Source organism: Fringilla coelebs, assembly GCF_963513975.1.
Source record: "Fringilla coelebs genome assembly, chromosome: 6".
Lineage (NCBI taxonomy): Eukaryota > Metazoa > Chordata > Aves > Passeriformes > Fringillidae > Fringilla > Fringilla coelebs.
Genome location: NC_140034.1, coordinates 46,702,864 through 46,717,818, shown reverse-complemented (window position 1 = coordinate 46,717,818; position 14,955 = coordinate 46,702,864). Strand labels below are relative to the sequence as shown.

Here is a 14,955-nt window from a genome sequence, read left to right as displayed (position 1 = left end):
GAACAGTAATCCAGGGAAGAGTCGATGCAAAACCCTGCAACGTCAAGCATTATAAACCTCCAGATCCTCCGCGCTCCCCACCACATCTGTATGCCGGGGACCGGCGCTGCTTAAGCACCTTATCTTCATGTCCTACAGGGCCTGCTCTCAGCAAGCTCTGAGCAGGGAGCGCCCTTTCTTTGTCCATGTGCAGAAGGCTTAGCACAAAGGAGCCCTGCAGCCTCCCAGGCTTGCTGCTGCCAAATAAATAATCGCTGTGATGCATTTTATAGAGGGCTTGGAAGGGGAGCTGCAGGACAGCCACCGGGCACTGCTCTGGGGTTGGCACATCCTCTGCTCTTCAGAGCTGCTCACGGAGGGGCCTGACTGAACTGGGATGAACAGGAATTGCTCAGCCTGCTTGAGGGATTTCTGTGGTTTCCAGTGCCTGAAGGAAGAAGAAAAAAATAAAGACCAAAAAATCCTAAACAAAACAGTAATGTCAATGGAAGTGTATGTAATGTCAAGGGAAAAAAAAACAACATTGTAAAATAATCACCTTAGGTGAGATGTAGATAAAGGCCTTGTGCCCTTGGAAGGTAGGATAGAAAAGATAAATTAAATAGATGTTCCTTGTCTGATTTGGTTTTTTTTTTGTTTTTTTTTTTTTGCACCAGTAATTCTTCTAGTGCCAGTTGCTGTATATTTTCCTTGATACAATCAGGAGGAAAACAGCTAATCTGACATGACAAACTCATTGTATCAGAAGTCATCTTAAAACATGTGTCATATGACTAAACACCCTACTCCTGGTACAATGCATCCCACAGTAAATTTGGATGGAGCTCATCCTCAAATGCCCTGCTAAAAATACCCATAACAAAGGGCAACAAGAAAACATAATTCAAATGAGGGACATCTGTTCTCAAATGTTTGCAGATAATGACTGGATCGAGTGTCTGCATAAAGGATAATTATTTTCTGCAGATGGTTTGATCTGGTATTTTAAACACCGTAAAAAATCCTTGCCCCAGCCACTCAGGAAAGTATGGGGGGTTTTGCTGCAAGACCTTTTTCCTATGCTACATTTCATAAATGAAAGGATAAGTAAAACTAAAACCAATTAGAAGATAAAATGTGTTAAAGAGAAACACTTCATTGGAACACAGACAACATAAATTTTTAAGTTCTGGCCTTCCATTTCTTAAGCTACACTGCCACATTCCCAGACAATTCTCAGGCTGAAGTTTTGTTACAGGAGAATGGCAAAACAAAACAGTTATGTGTTGTGCAAAGCAGATTTCAAAGGGAAGGTCCGTTACCAAAACTACACCACAATATGCTTTCTAATACAAAATAACTCTACCACAATATGTTTTTCAATACAAAATAACTCTACTCTCTTAAGACAGAGAGGTACAAAACAACTATGACGGAGAAACATTCTTATTAAGCCCCCCTCCGACATCCCCTTGCAATGCAGAATTAGCCCCAGGATGACGCTGCTCTGTTGGAGCTGTCTGTGGAGCCCGTGTGGCGGCTGGGGCTGACTCAAGCGCCCCGAAAGGTGGGGTTACAGGTGGGTGCCTGTGGGACGAGGGGCCCTGGGGACCCTCAGCGCACCACGGGGCTGGGCGGGCCCTTGGCGCCCCCGGCACAGCACGGGGAGGAAGCCGGGCAGGGAAGGAGCCTGGTGGTTCAAACAGCCTCTGGAAGAAGGTCCTTCCCTCAGAAAAGTGGCGGGTGAACTAACCATCGCTCTCCCCTCAGGCGGGTTTAACTCACACTCGTGTCCAAAGCACGGGCTGGTGTCCAGCAGCTCTGCCCCTGCGATCGCGCCCGCCCGAGCAGGCGCCGCTCAGGGAGCTCGGGCTAGAGCGCATCGCTTTCACGGAGCCACCGGGAATGCTGTGCGCCAGCCAACCGCATGGGAAGGGTTTACATTCAAAAGTTAGGGTTGTGTAAATCTCAAAGGGTGCAGTGTTGGGCTGCGTGGGGATAGGCATCGTCCCTTCGGCAGCTGTTTGGTCATTTTTGCAGGATAGTCTCGGGTCAGACCCTGGCGACCCCGTGGGAATTCCAGGTTCTCATCACCGTCTCTAACACATTAATTTGCCTTGCCATCGCTGCCTCAGAGGCTCCGACACGGCGTGCCCTAGCGAGAACCAGAGCACTGCGGTGCGGACAGCGAGGCTCCCGCACAGGGGCCCGACTGATGCGGGGGTGCCCGGCCCGGGCAGCCCCGGGGGTGCGCGCCCGGACTACACCTCCCGGCGTGCCCCGCGCGGCGGCGGGCGGCGCGGGGCCGCTTCCGGGTTGGCCAGCGCCGTGTGTTTACTTCCGGCCGCGCCAGTGCGCGAGTGTCAGCCCGGGGGGGGGCACCCGGCGGCCGCCCCGCCCGCGGCCGGGGAGGGACCGACCGACCGACCGGGGCACGGACCGACGGACACAGCGGCCGAGGGAGGAGCCCCGAGCGCGCAGCGGCCCCGGCCCCCATGAGCGGGCGGTGAGCGGCGAGTCGGCGGCCGCGGGAGCTTGCCGGCGCGGCGGGACCCAGCCATGGACTGGCTCATGGGGTGAGTGGGGCCCCCTCCGCGTCCCTCCCCCCGGAGCTCTCCCGCCCGGCCGAGGCGGCCCCGCCGCCGGGCAGCCCCGGCCCCGCGTGCGCCGCTAATGACTAATCAGTTCCTGCCGGCGGGAGCGGGAGGGCTGCGGCTCAGCCCCGGGCTCAGTCCCTGCGTGCAGCCGCCTGCGCCCGCGGGGAACACGGCTGCACGGCAGCCCTTGTCTTGTCCCGAGCGGTGGCTCTCTGAAAAAGTAACTTTTCCTTCCCTTTTTGCGGTGTAGGCAGGCCAGGTGTGGCAGCTCTCTGTGCTTGCCACTCGTACAGTGTGCGGCTAATCCCCCTGCGACAGAACATCACTCTAAACCGAAAGGCTGCCAAGGTTTAAATGGCTTTCTGTAGGGAGGAAGAAGAGACTTCGGCAGAGATTAACGCCAAATCAGAGCCACGCCAGGGGGCTTGGATAGCCTGGGATTAATAGTGCTAATTACACAGAGACAGAAGGTAGAGAGCTGTTTGCTGCGGGTTTTAGGTCTGGAAACCTCAGTGCAGGAGAGGGAGATGCAGCTGATGGGAGTGACCTGATATGCTACCAGTATCCCAAACGAGATATTCTCGGTTACTTCTTGCATGAATTGCGCTGGCGACCTGCACTCAGGTGAACTGTGAATAATTATGCTTCAAAATCTCATGAGCACTTGGTTTATGCTCCAGCAAAACTAGCGCTGCAGTGATAACCTGCTGCCCTTAGTTTGTTCTTCACAGCCGTTCCTGAATGCGGTCTTTGCCATCTAGGTTGCCTCCTTTTCTAACACCGATGTGCCTAGAACAGAAGGTAAACTATTTTGTCGCAGCTGGTGGATGTGGCGTGTTTGGAAGGGTCATTGGCGTGCGTGCTGCCTTTTGTCTGCAGCCGATGTGTTTGGTGCTGAGAGTGCACTTGTTACTCGCCTTCAAACGGGTCGCATCCAACTCTGGAACCGGCTGTCAATACAAAGTTTACTGTGAGTCTGATCTCTCACTCGCTCAGATGGAGGGAATGCAGAATCTCTGTGGGGTAGACACGGATGGCTGGCTTTTCCTCCAGCAGGCTGAGCAGTGGAAGGGCAGTATTTGTGGCATGTGAAGGGGCATGGGTGCCATGTACTGCAAGCCTTGTGTCTTGTAATTCACAGGGCTGCGCTCTGTTGTTACACGGTGTCAATGAAAATAGAAATGACGAGCTTGTTTTGATGTGTTTTGTAACAACCGCAAAGCACAGGTGGTCTGTTACATTGACTTTGTAAAAGTAAAAGCCGGAGTGTCAAAGAATGTTACTGTAATTACAAAAAAGGTCAAACGCAGGACTTATGCAAGTTGCTTGTATGACTCAAAATACTGCGTGCCCCACTACAACAGCTGTACTTATTCTGTGCAAATTTCATTGTAAATCAGAAAAGAATCAAGGTTTATTGTAGTCATGCTCTCAGTGATGATTTTCTTATGAAAAATGTTTTGGGCTTCTTGAAGTCACTACAAAAAATTGGCATTTGTTCTGTACTTTTCTACCCAGGGTGGGTGGATCCATCCGTGTGTAGAAAAGACTTGCCTGTTTTCCCCATTGTAATGGGAATGGATCCTGAGTCATTTGTGTGTTACCCTCTTGTTCTCAGCTATTTCCTGAAATGTTTCACTCCTGACCAAACCCAGTATTGTCCCTCTGATGCTCTTAAAGTTTTCTCCCTTAAAACGCTGTTAGTTCTATTTGTGCACATTTGGGGAAGATGGTTGTGTGTGATTATGGCAGGAAGGGGGAGCATTGATATTTTGAAATGGGAAAGGCTAGAAGTCCTGGGGGACCCATTCTTATTCCCGGCCAAGTTATGCCTGCTGTTAGCAACTGTGTTTGTAAATGGAAGCATCCGTCCTGCTGCTTGACAAAGAAACTGAGGACATTTGTCTGCCCAGGCAGAAGTTTGGGTAATGCCACTTGCTCAGCCTTTCTTTCAGTGGGAGCTTCAGGTGTTTGGGTCTCAGATGTGAGGAGGACAGGGCTGAAGAAAAACCTGCAGAATAATAGGAAAACAGGTCTGTCCCAGTAATACATTAGTTGGTGTTGATGTCTCTGACAAGCAAAATGTATTGGTCTGCTTCTTGGTGGTGTCCCTTTTTCTGAAGCGTCCTCACTACTAAAACCATTGTGATCTTTCTTATTCCTTACTGCTTTGGGAAGGTGGTGGTTTGCAGTTTCAGCTTTCCATGCACTTTCCCTACCCCTGTGGAAGGCCTTGTGTGTCTCCTGACTGGCTGTGCTTTCTTAACTTTTTGATGTGAGAAACACCCTCTGTGTTTTGACTTTGTATTGCCGAGTAATGATCCTTGGAGTGCAAGTGTGTTAAACTAGGCAGCAGTAACTGTTGCTCCTGTTCTAGATCTCAACCCTTCGAGCTGGTGTGCCGCTGGTCTGATAAACGTGAGTTTACAGTGAGATTTGCTTTATTCCTTCCTGGTCCTCCCCTTCTCTTGTGGTCCCTTGGAAAGGGGGAAGGGTAAGGGCTAATCATACCACCAAGAGCAGCAGCCCCAGTGTCTCTGATCGCCTCAGAGTACTTAATATACAAAAAAACGGAAGCTGAGGCTTACAAACAATAGTGAATTTATTACGGATTAACAAACTGCTACAGACTTACATGGTCACACAGCAAAACTTCTCTGGGTGCTGCCTGCTGTTCAGTCAAGTGCTTCAAAATCCAGTCAAGTCCTAAGGAAGAAAGCTGAAAAGAATGAGCTGCTGGCATGGTACGATGCTTAGTTTAGCACCTAAGTAAAGGCAGAGTCTTTTCTGTGGTTGATTCGTATATTTGGCCCTTCCACTGAATGCAGCATTAATACTGATGTTGGTGAAACTCTGTGGTTTCTTCTGTGCATTCTCTCCATTAAAAAAAAAAGACCATTTTGAGCTTATTTGTCTAACGAGGATATATTTTAAGTCCAATTTTGACTAGTGATCAGTATTGCTTAATTGCTTTGCTCAACAACATTTACCAGAGGTCCATATTACCCACTTTGGAAGAGATTCCAAACTTTTGTGTTACAAATAGCATTGATCTGCTCTTGAAGTTCAAGTTAGCAACAAAGGCAGGCATTGTTGCTTTACTTATGAAACTTACTTTTTACCTTGTTTTAAAATATCATAATTGGCTAGGAGTAAAATGTATTAGTGGTGCTAATAAACCTGACATGATTTCATCTTCAGCAGTGCTGTCTGATGTTGTAATGCATTTTTTCATAGGAGAGGAGTATTGGGTACTGTAGGGGTTTTGGTGAACTGTTATGTAATAAGGGAAGAGGGAAACAAAGTATTTTACAAACAATTAGACACAATTATAATTTGAACTTCATCTTTACTATAAACTTTGTAGTTTAGTAGGTTAATAGACTATACTGATTGAAGCTGAGAGATGCTTACACTGATTTGATAAAGATTCACAGCTCCTTCTCCCAGCATTTATTAGAGTCTAAGTGTAATAAAAAGAGAGAGAGGCTGTCTGCTAGAGGGATTTCTTCTCCATTTAAATTTTAGGTCTTGTTATCCATACAGTCATACCATTCCCTGCTCAGTTATTTGTTCTTTCATATGTTGACCTAGTGACTTGAACAGAAGGGCCTAAAAATGGTTGAAGACTATCCTTTTCTCATATTGCACATCTTCAGCTTTGAGGACAGTTAGAGAAAAGCAATGGCCTGGAAAGGTAAGGAAAATACAAATGGCAGAAGAAGCAAACTTTGATCAGGACATTTGTGCCTGAAGACAGCACAGACTATTTCTGTCCACTTAGGTGATCTGGGGTCTGCAAGACAGAGCAAGTGGCTGCAGCTGTAAACTGAATAATGTCTAATAGAAACTAATAGCCCTCACATTTGCAGGTTTCACTTTGTAATGTCAGTTAATCCATTATAAACACCAGATATATATGCTGCCCTGCATAGTCTTCATCTCATCAGGATAGGTCGTTGGAAAGTATGTTGTAGTGAAATAACACAGTAATAATGCAAATTCAGTCTTTTTGAGTGTATGATATACTGCTAATTTTTAAAAAACAGTGTAAGAGAACTTCTCAAGGTCAGCACACTGCTAGATTTGTTTCACAGAGGAGACTTGTATGTCATGCATTTATTTTATTCAGCTATAACTGTCAGGGACTTAAATTTAAGCTGGCAGTTTTTTCACTTGTTCCAGATATAGGATTTTGCCACATTACCCCTGTGGTAATTTTAAAGGCTAGAAGAAAAGTAACACATATTGCTGTTTTGTTGTCTTCCATCCTGCATTTGTGGAGGGGTCTTTAAGAAATGCCCTCACAAGTCCTTAAGACACTGTCCAGTTCAAGATGAGCTATGGTGAAATAGGAATACTGTCATGCAGAGAAGTCCTAACCTTGAGCCAGAACAGCTGAGGAGTACATGTGAAAAAAGCACACCAGTGTTCCAGTTCTGAGTCAGTAAAACCCAATATGCTGTTTGTCACCTGTTAGACTAAACCTTTGTGGCTTTTGAATGGGATGCACTGTTGTAGGAGATCTCAAGTTGGAAGGGAGCCATAAGGATCATCAACCCCATTAATTGTAAGGAGTGCATCTTGTGGTGGGAGCAGTGAGAAATTATCCAGCAAGCTTAGCTGTCAGTTTGGCTGGTGCAGCATACAGTTGAACCTGCCTTTCTCTAGCAGACCTTTATAGAAAAAGTAGGTAATGATTTTTATTCTGGGTACTGTTCAAAACTTCCTAATTATAGAAAATATTTCTATTAAAAGGAAGAAAGGAATAACATTGAACATTCTTCAGCTGCTGTAGCTGTAGGGAATGCTTTCCTCTTTCTTCCCTTTAGTCACCTCCAGTGAAGAAACTCTTCTGCCTTTATAAGGCAGTCTTCCTTCTAGAAACTGCTGCAACCTCTCACCTTTCACAGCTTGCATGGTGTGCGTCTTTGTTCCGTTTTTTTAACTGACCTCACAACAGGTGTTTCCCCTGCATTCCATTCCCTGCAGATTCTTGGCTTCACATGTCATTTTCCCTACTTTAAGGGAGCTGAAAATAACTCAGAATGGGTAAACAAGACATATATGGTCCCATTGGGCAGGAAATACTCACATGCTCCTTATTTGCTTCTATTGATAGGTGTAACATTACCTGTGGGGTCCCAGGTTGCTCTCCCCAGATAAATCTAGGTCTGTCTGTGGGCCACTGGCACTCCATTCACTTCTTACTGATGAGACTTCAATATTACTTCAAAACCTTAGCAGACATGAGCAGTGCCTTTGCTAAACCAGAGCTTAACTGTGAAACAACTACATAACGCTGTCTGCAGGTAGAATTAGATCCCCATTAAATATTAACTTGTAATATTCATTAGTATGGTAGTGGAAATGTGCTGTTACTTTGAAATGTGAATTTCAAGGGCTATTAGATTTGTAGAAAAGCAGTCATGACTGTAAGAGAGCAATTTAAATTTTCCAGGTGTGTTGTTCTCTTATGTCTCCCTGGTTCTGAAAGTGCTCGGTTATATTACTGAGATGGTCACTGCCAAGGTTCTTCTTTTGTAGTGCAGAACAGGTTGCAAATAACTGCAGAGCCTTGCTCCCTGAAGAGTCCTGGTATAGTTAATTATTGATTTCTTGGAGAAAATGCCAAATAAATCCTGCATTTTAAAACCTTTGTTATTTTGGCAAACCACAGAATTTATCAGTAAGTGACTTTAGTAACTTACTGAGGACAGTGCACGTGAATACTCGTTTTATCTTTTTAGAGTGTTCTTTTTCCAGTATGCTGAGGGGCAAGAAGAGTAGATAATTTTCAAGGTACCTAAAGTAAAAGGATCTATTACTTTATTTAGAAAAAGAATTGAATATTCTTAAGTGTAGCAATACTCATTCCTTGCATGTCTCTGCATGTTACCCTCTTCTCTTTTGCAGTAGCATCAGGATTCAGGAAGACTGGTAGCTTAAGATGCTCATCTGAATGAAAACAAATCTTCTTTCTTTTTTTTTTTGTCTGCCTTGTTTCCTCTCCTCAGGTTAGTTTTCAGCTAAATGAGTTCCTGCAGCCTGTTTGTGTGGCTACATGAATAATGTTGACAGCATGATGGTGTTTGTGAGAACAGAAAGCTTAGGTAACACTTATTTTGGTGGTAGCAAGGACTTAAATCAGCTGAATGGAATCATGTAGTAATGTGATTATTAGTGGTATTTAATCTGAAAATAATTAGTGATGTATCTTCTGGTGATGTATCCTTCTGCTTGAATGTTGGGAAGAACTGCAGAATGTCTGAAAATAGGAGATGCCATGACTAGGCTGGTACCCTGGCACAGGCAATGGCATCAGAGTACTGTCACAGTGTCACCTTCAGTTTATGGGTAAGCTATAAATATAGTCATCATGAACTGGATATTCATGAATAACTCAGGCTTTACAATTGGCTGTAAGTCATGTTTCATCTACCTGAGGGAAGTGCTGGCTGTGCTGTGGTGGGGATGTGAAGCTAGGTGGGATTCTGGGTGCCTGGCTGAATCCAGCCGTCTGATTCAAGAGCGTGTTCAGGAAGCTCGGTTCACGCATGATGGCCTGCATGACTTTGCCATATTTCACTAGCAGTTTCCATCTGTTACATCTGCTGGCTGTGGCCCCAGGGAAAGCATACTTGAAAGAGTAAAATTAATAAGAGATTGCAATTTTTAGATAACTGTTTATACAAGTTTGAACCCAGTATTGTCAGATTTGCATATTCCGCCATCACTGATGACTTCTCAAAGAACTTTGTATTTCTGCTAGTGGAATACTACTGAAGTGATCTTGTCCATTCTTTTTTACCCATGTTTAGCCTTTTATGGTTGTTGATAAGGTGGCAAAGCTTTTTTTTTTTAAGTCCTTCTTAGCAATTTTTTCACTCCCTTTACTCTGCAGCTACAAAAAAAAAAAAAAAGCTGTGTCCTTAACTGTACATGAAATGAATAAATCTGATCATTTAAATTTACTTTTGCAATTGTGTTGTTTAGAGTAATACTGGGAAGTGTTAATCAACTGAGACTCCTTGAGGAAGAATTTTTGCTTCATGGCCTTGTTCTGACACTTCAAACAGTTGTAGTCTAGGAGCTTCCCTTTTCCTGAGACTGTGTGCAGTAATTTTAAATAATTTAATTTTGCAGCTAGAATGATGAATGTAACTAAATACCTAAAGAGCAGTATGATAATTTTAGCATTTGGAGGGGGAAATATGGCAGTTTTCTCTAAAGTTAGTTTCCTTTTTCTGTCAGCCAAGAGAAACTAGTCAAGGTGCAAGTTTTTCACACAATCAGCAAACCTCTGTCCCTTATTGTGGAACAAGAGCACACGTACATGCACACGTACATGCACACAATAAATAACCCCCAAACCAGAATTTAGATACAATTTTCTGAAGAGTGGCACAAATTAAACTGGAATCAGACAGGGACAACTGTCATAGATCCAATTCTTTCTTACTCTGAACACTGAAAGAGTAAAACCATTAAGCTAGAACATAAGCATGCAGAAAACTGTATCTTTAAATGATCCAGGTCTGGCAACTTGAGCTCTTCAGAATATATCTGCATGCTTTTTTTCTCTTTCCCCCTTTCTTTCTGCACTGCTTAGGTTATAAAGGTGGTCCCTGAATATTTTTATCATCAGTGTTCAGTGACTGGATCACTGTTGTCCCTCTTCTTCACTGAAATTTCTAAGTCCTTGGGACTTCTGAGAACTCTCCTGGTATTTACACATAATGAACAGAAGTTGTGTGAAACAGGTTGCATTGAGGTGATCTTGACTCTTTTTTTTCTCACTGCTTCAGTTAATAAACTTAAGTCTAGAATTTCCTCATTTAGAGAACTTTTCTTTTACATGGTTCTTCATAAACCAGCATGGAGTTACTCAGGAAAGGCTTTGTTCCTTCTTAACAAGTTATGCAAAACTGGATAGAGATGTTTTTTTATGAGGAGGTGTCTACTTTGTGAATGGGCTCAGGTTACAGGATTAACTCTGTGGTTTCAGGTTTGTGTCAGGTAAATGATAAATAGCCTTTTTTTTTTTTTCAGTCAGTCTTCTGTCTGATGATCTCCAGGTGTTGCTGGAACTCCAGTCTATGAAACCTTCATGATTGTAGTATTTACTATAGTGTTAGTGTGTGGCTGTTTTCCATTAGATATAAAAGGAACCAAGTTTGTAGTGAGGGCTAATAACTTTTATCAGACCAACAAATGTACTTGGGAAAAAAAATAAAAAGCTTCTGGGCATGCTTGTATCTCTTGTTTATGTTAATAGACTTTTTTGAACAAAACCATGTTAATAGTACAGTTCCTCATCAGCTGGAGAAATCTCACCTGCTGGTTTAGCCAGGGACTGGTTCTTTTAAAGGAGCTGACCAGCCTACATTCAAAAAGCCATATTTGGGCACTGGTCTTGCTATTTAAGGTTATCTGCATGCCTTCTAGGAAGGGAAAGAGGTTAAAAATTGAAGGATTTGCAGGTTCTGGTCTGAGGTGTACGAATCCTCACATGGCCCTAATTTTTTCCAATGTTGTCTTACTTTGTTCTGTCATCCAACCTTTCTTGGTTCCCTTGTAATTTCTGGTTGAGATGAGTGAGCTAACCTGCAATTCTGATGTTCATATGGTCTTGTCTGTGTCTCCTTTTTTCCTTTTTGTTGTAGCCAGATAGTGCTGCTGTTGACAGCTAAGAGGTGAAAAAAAGAAATAGTGAAAGGAATACTTCAGCCTAGACTGTAGCTGATTTTTTGTTCAATTCTAGCCTTAATCTTGCAAGACAGTGGGTCTGTTGGACCCCCTATGTTGCTTGACTTGCTGGGCATTAAAAAGCATTGTTTCTTTTGCACAGTATTCCCAGATGGGCATCTAACAGCAGTTGTTCTTACTTTGTCCCTTCTTCACTTGATTATTGTAGTGCCATTGGTGAAGAGCAATTTTTGAGGGCTAACCTGAAATTTCAGGGGCTTTTTTTGATGCATTTATGAATGTTTTTTATTAGGCATATGATAGGCTTTTACCATGTGGTCTGGTGTAGCACAGGTTTTAGCTTTAAGTTATGGGTGCTATTCAAAAAGCTGAATTGGCTGATTTGCATTCTTATAACCCCTAAGTGTCTGTTCTGAGATTTTCTCCCTTGCCCCACCCTGATGAATATGAAGGTACTGGCCTGAGTCACTTGAGCTTGTCGAGGCTTGAGCAAGTGGAGTAAAGTGTTATGAAAACTCATCTAAGAAAGGGGAGATTGTGCCTTCATGCTTGTAATGTACAAGAATTTAGGTATTTAACTGCAAGTTTGTAGGTAATGTGGTTGGTTTGCCTTTTAAAGGGGACCTTTCTGTTTTCGCACAGTGCTTTAATAAGCTGGTAGTTTTTGGTTTTTTGGATGTGTTTTTTTTATTGTTTATTTTTCCAGGCTTGTTTCAGACAGGATGTGCACAGTCATCCACTAAAATGTAGGCAGTTGTTGCTATATGTGGTATAACTTTTTAAGTGGGCAGGGTATTATTTACATGTTCACAGACGTGTATTTTCTCATTATTGTTAAGAGAATCGATGTTTCTATTTACATCAAGTTCCTCTTGGTTTTAGGTAGAGTGAAAACTTACCAGCTCTCAATGTTTGCCTCCTTGGGAAGACTGACAAGGAGGCATCTTGTTAATGAAGAAGTATTTTCTGCAGTTCATGAAACATGCAATATAATCCACTCTCTTGCAGGACAAGATCACTTGCTGGGGTTTTTTTGTTTGTTTGTTTAGTTGTAATCCATTCTATAATTACACAAGAAATAGTCTTACCTAGTAGATTTATGAATTCCCCTGTTTAAACCTTTTATTCTGAAACGGGGGGTGGGGGGGGGGTTATTATAAAATAAAGTTGGCAAGAATTTCATGAGAAGGAAGTAACTTTATAATAAAGACAGACAAATTTAAACACATTGGTTATACTTGTTTAGGTGTGTCATCTATCCACAGTATTTCTGAGCCAAGCTGAAAATGTAAAATAAAAGGGTGTTAGTAGGAATAACAATTTAAGCTGACATGGAGGTTGCTTAATTTCTGAAGGACAACTTCCATGAATGTCTTGATGTGTTTTAAAAGGTGCAATTCAAATTCATTCCTTTGACTTCTTAAGTGCAAAAGCACTCTTTCAATGACAACCGATAGGAAAAAAAAAAGTGACAGTTTGGAAAACCAACCTGAGAGTGCATGAGAGATATCCCCAGGCTGATGGCCCCCAGTGCTGAAAACAGCCTTGCTGTCTGAGTAAGCAGATTTTGAGCAAAGAGGAAGCAAATACAGGAATAAGGATGGTGTTTATACATGTAATAAAACTTCGTTAGCAGACATCATCATTTCCTGTCTGGGTTTAATAAAGGAATGATAATTATTTTCCATTATTACCAAGAGCTTGATATTTTTTTTAAATCCTGCACACAGTAGTATCTTATGTACAATCACTGTTGGTAATTGAACCGTAGCTGTCAAAACAAATGCCTGAAGAACTTGGATCCGGGGAATTCCAGTCCATGCTTGACCTAAAAGAGTGATTTGTCGTTCATCCAGATAAATGTTTGTGGCCTGGTTTGTCATGTGTTCCCTTTCAGCAAGCAGAGGCCTGCAGCAGGCTACCAGGTATCACAGGACACTGTGTTCCTGTCTGTGGGGACTTCTCACTTGCCTGTGGCTGCAAAAATTATGGCCTACCCTTCAATCCCTGGCCAATAGTTCTTGTCTTATGGTTTGTATATAAATTTTTCTTCTCTTTCTGGATCTAAGGTGTGTATGACGTTTGTTTGGGTCTGTGACTTTGCAGACAAAGGGTCTAGTCCCAGTAATGCCAAAAATCAGTGTATACACTTTGATGGTATCACAAGTTAGGCCAGAAGATGGTGCTGACCAGTCTCAAGGGCTAAGGCAGGGAAGCGCTGGTGATGTGAAGTTTGAACCTGAGGGCACCAACTACCAGGTCAGTGCACACTTTGTGGACTGCCCAGAACCTGAGTGGGAAAGAACCTCCTGCTTTCTGGAGCGCCCAGTTTGATAGTGTGATGGAAAATGAAAGGTGATAAGGCTGAAATGTGCAACTTCGTGCAAAATTTTGTCCTCTGCTGTTACCTTTGAAAGAACAGTTCACTAACTGTTCCATGTTTTCTGCTCTTGCTGTGTCTGTCAACTACTGTAGAAGTCAATCTGGACATAGTCAAGCTATGGAACAGTGGAGAAGGTCAGATGTTGTGGTGGGGAGCCAAACTGCAAGTGCAAACCAAACCCACCCAGAGCTTTTTGTCCCTAGCCAAGTGAAATAGGAAGATGTACTTCCGCCCCCTCCCATGCATCTTAATTCTCCAATTCGCTAACATTTATCTCGAGCTTTTTTAAAATGGCACAAAATTCTAGTAGCTCTACAGAAAGAAAGTTGATTAAAACTGTGTGGTACTGCTGACCAAACAATGGAGTAGATGGGTCAGTATTCATAAAATTACAGGGATAATACTTCCTAGCTTTGGTATGTTTTTGGATGAAAAATAATGCATTGTTACCAAAGGGTATTGCAAATCTGAAGTTTCTCAAAGAGCCTAAGTAGAATCAACTGTCCCCTTATCCTTTTGCTGGTATATGCCAAAGTATATGGACTTGTTATATATGTATATATATGTGTATGTGAAAAAAAAATAAGGCAGGGCTCAACAGCTGTGGGAATAACTAATGCAAATTGGATCCATGTTCCCAGTGAAAGTAATAAAGTTCCTGCTTACAGGAACTCTCCCCATGACTTGTTTCCCTAAGATCCCTGGAGAATAGTGGTGTGGGTGGAGTGCACAGGACATGAAGTAAAAATCCTGTGTGATAAACCTGTCTAAAAAGGAGTCTAATCTCCAAGGGAGACAATGGTTATCATATAGCCATGGGCTACTCATTAACTCGTGGTTCCTAAAACAAATATTATTCCAGAGTGACAGCCAGCTACTAACATGAAACTGTTATTTTTTAATCTCATTTTGGATTTGCTTTTTTTCGCGCCAATTTTTTGAGGTTTAGTAGTAAAATGACAATGTGAGTTTCACAGCAGGCGCTCAGACCTTCGAAGAAAGGATGAGTTCTCCATTATGCTCTTGTTACAAAATCAAACCAAGAAGAGCTTCAGGTTAGCTGGGTTTCACTAAATACTTTTTCTTCTTCATCATATGGAAAAGCAACAGCAAGTTCAAAAATGAGGGGGAGAATAAGGCGAAAGTGGATTTAAAGACAATTGACTTGCCAGCATACTTTGAAAATAAAGAACAATTTTGGTGTATTGCATGACACTAGAAGGTTGGAATAATAATAAATAGGAAGAATTTTTGTGTACAGCCCATAGTTGAGCTGAGGATTTAAAT

The 14,955-nt window shown here is 42.9% G+C and overlaps 1 protein-coding gene across 2 annotated transcripts in view; it reads left to right on the top strand.

Moving 5' to 3' along the window:
- Positions 1-2,341: 2,341 nt before the first annotated feature.
- MOB2 (MOB kinase activator 2) overlaps positions 2,342-14,955 on the top strand; it is a 108,159-nt gene continuing 95,545 nt past the window's right edge. For both annotated transcript variants that reach the window (XM_084208071.1, XM_084208070.1), the window contains exon 1: positions 2,342-2,555. In XM_084208071.1, coding sequence (XP_084064197.1) covers positions 2,539-2,555 — 17 coding nt within the window. In that variant the 5' untranslated portion in view covers positions 2,342-2,538. The remainder of the gene's footprint in view (positions 2,556-14,955) is intronic.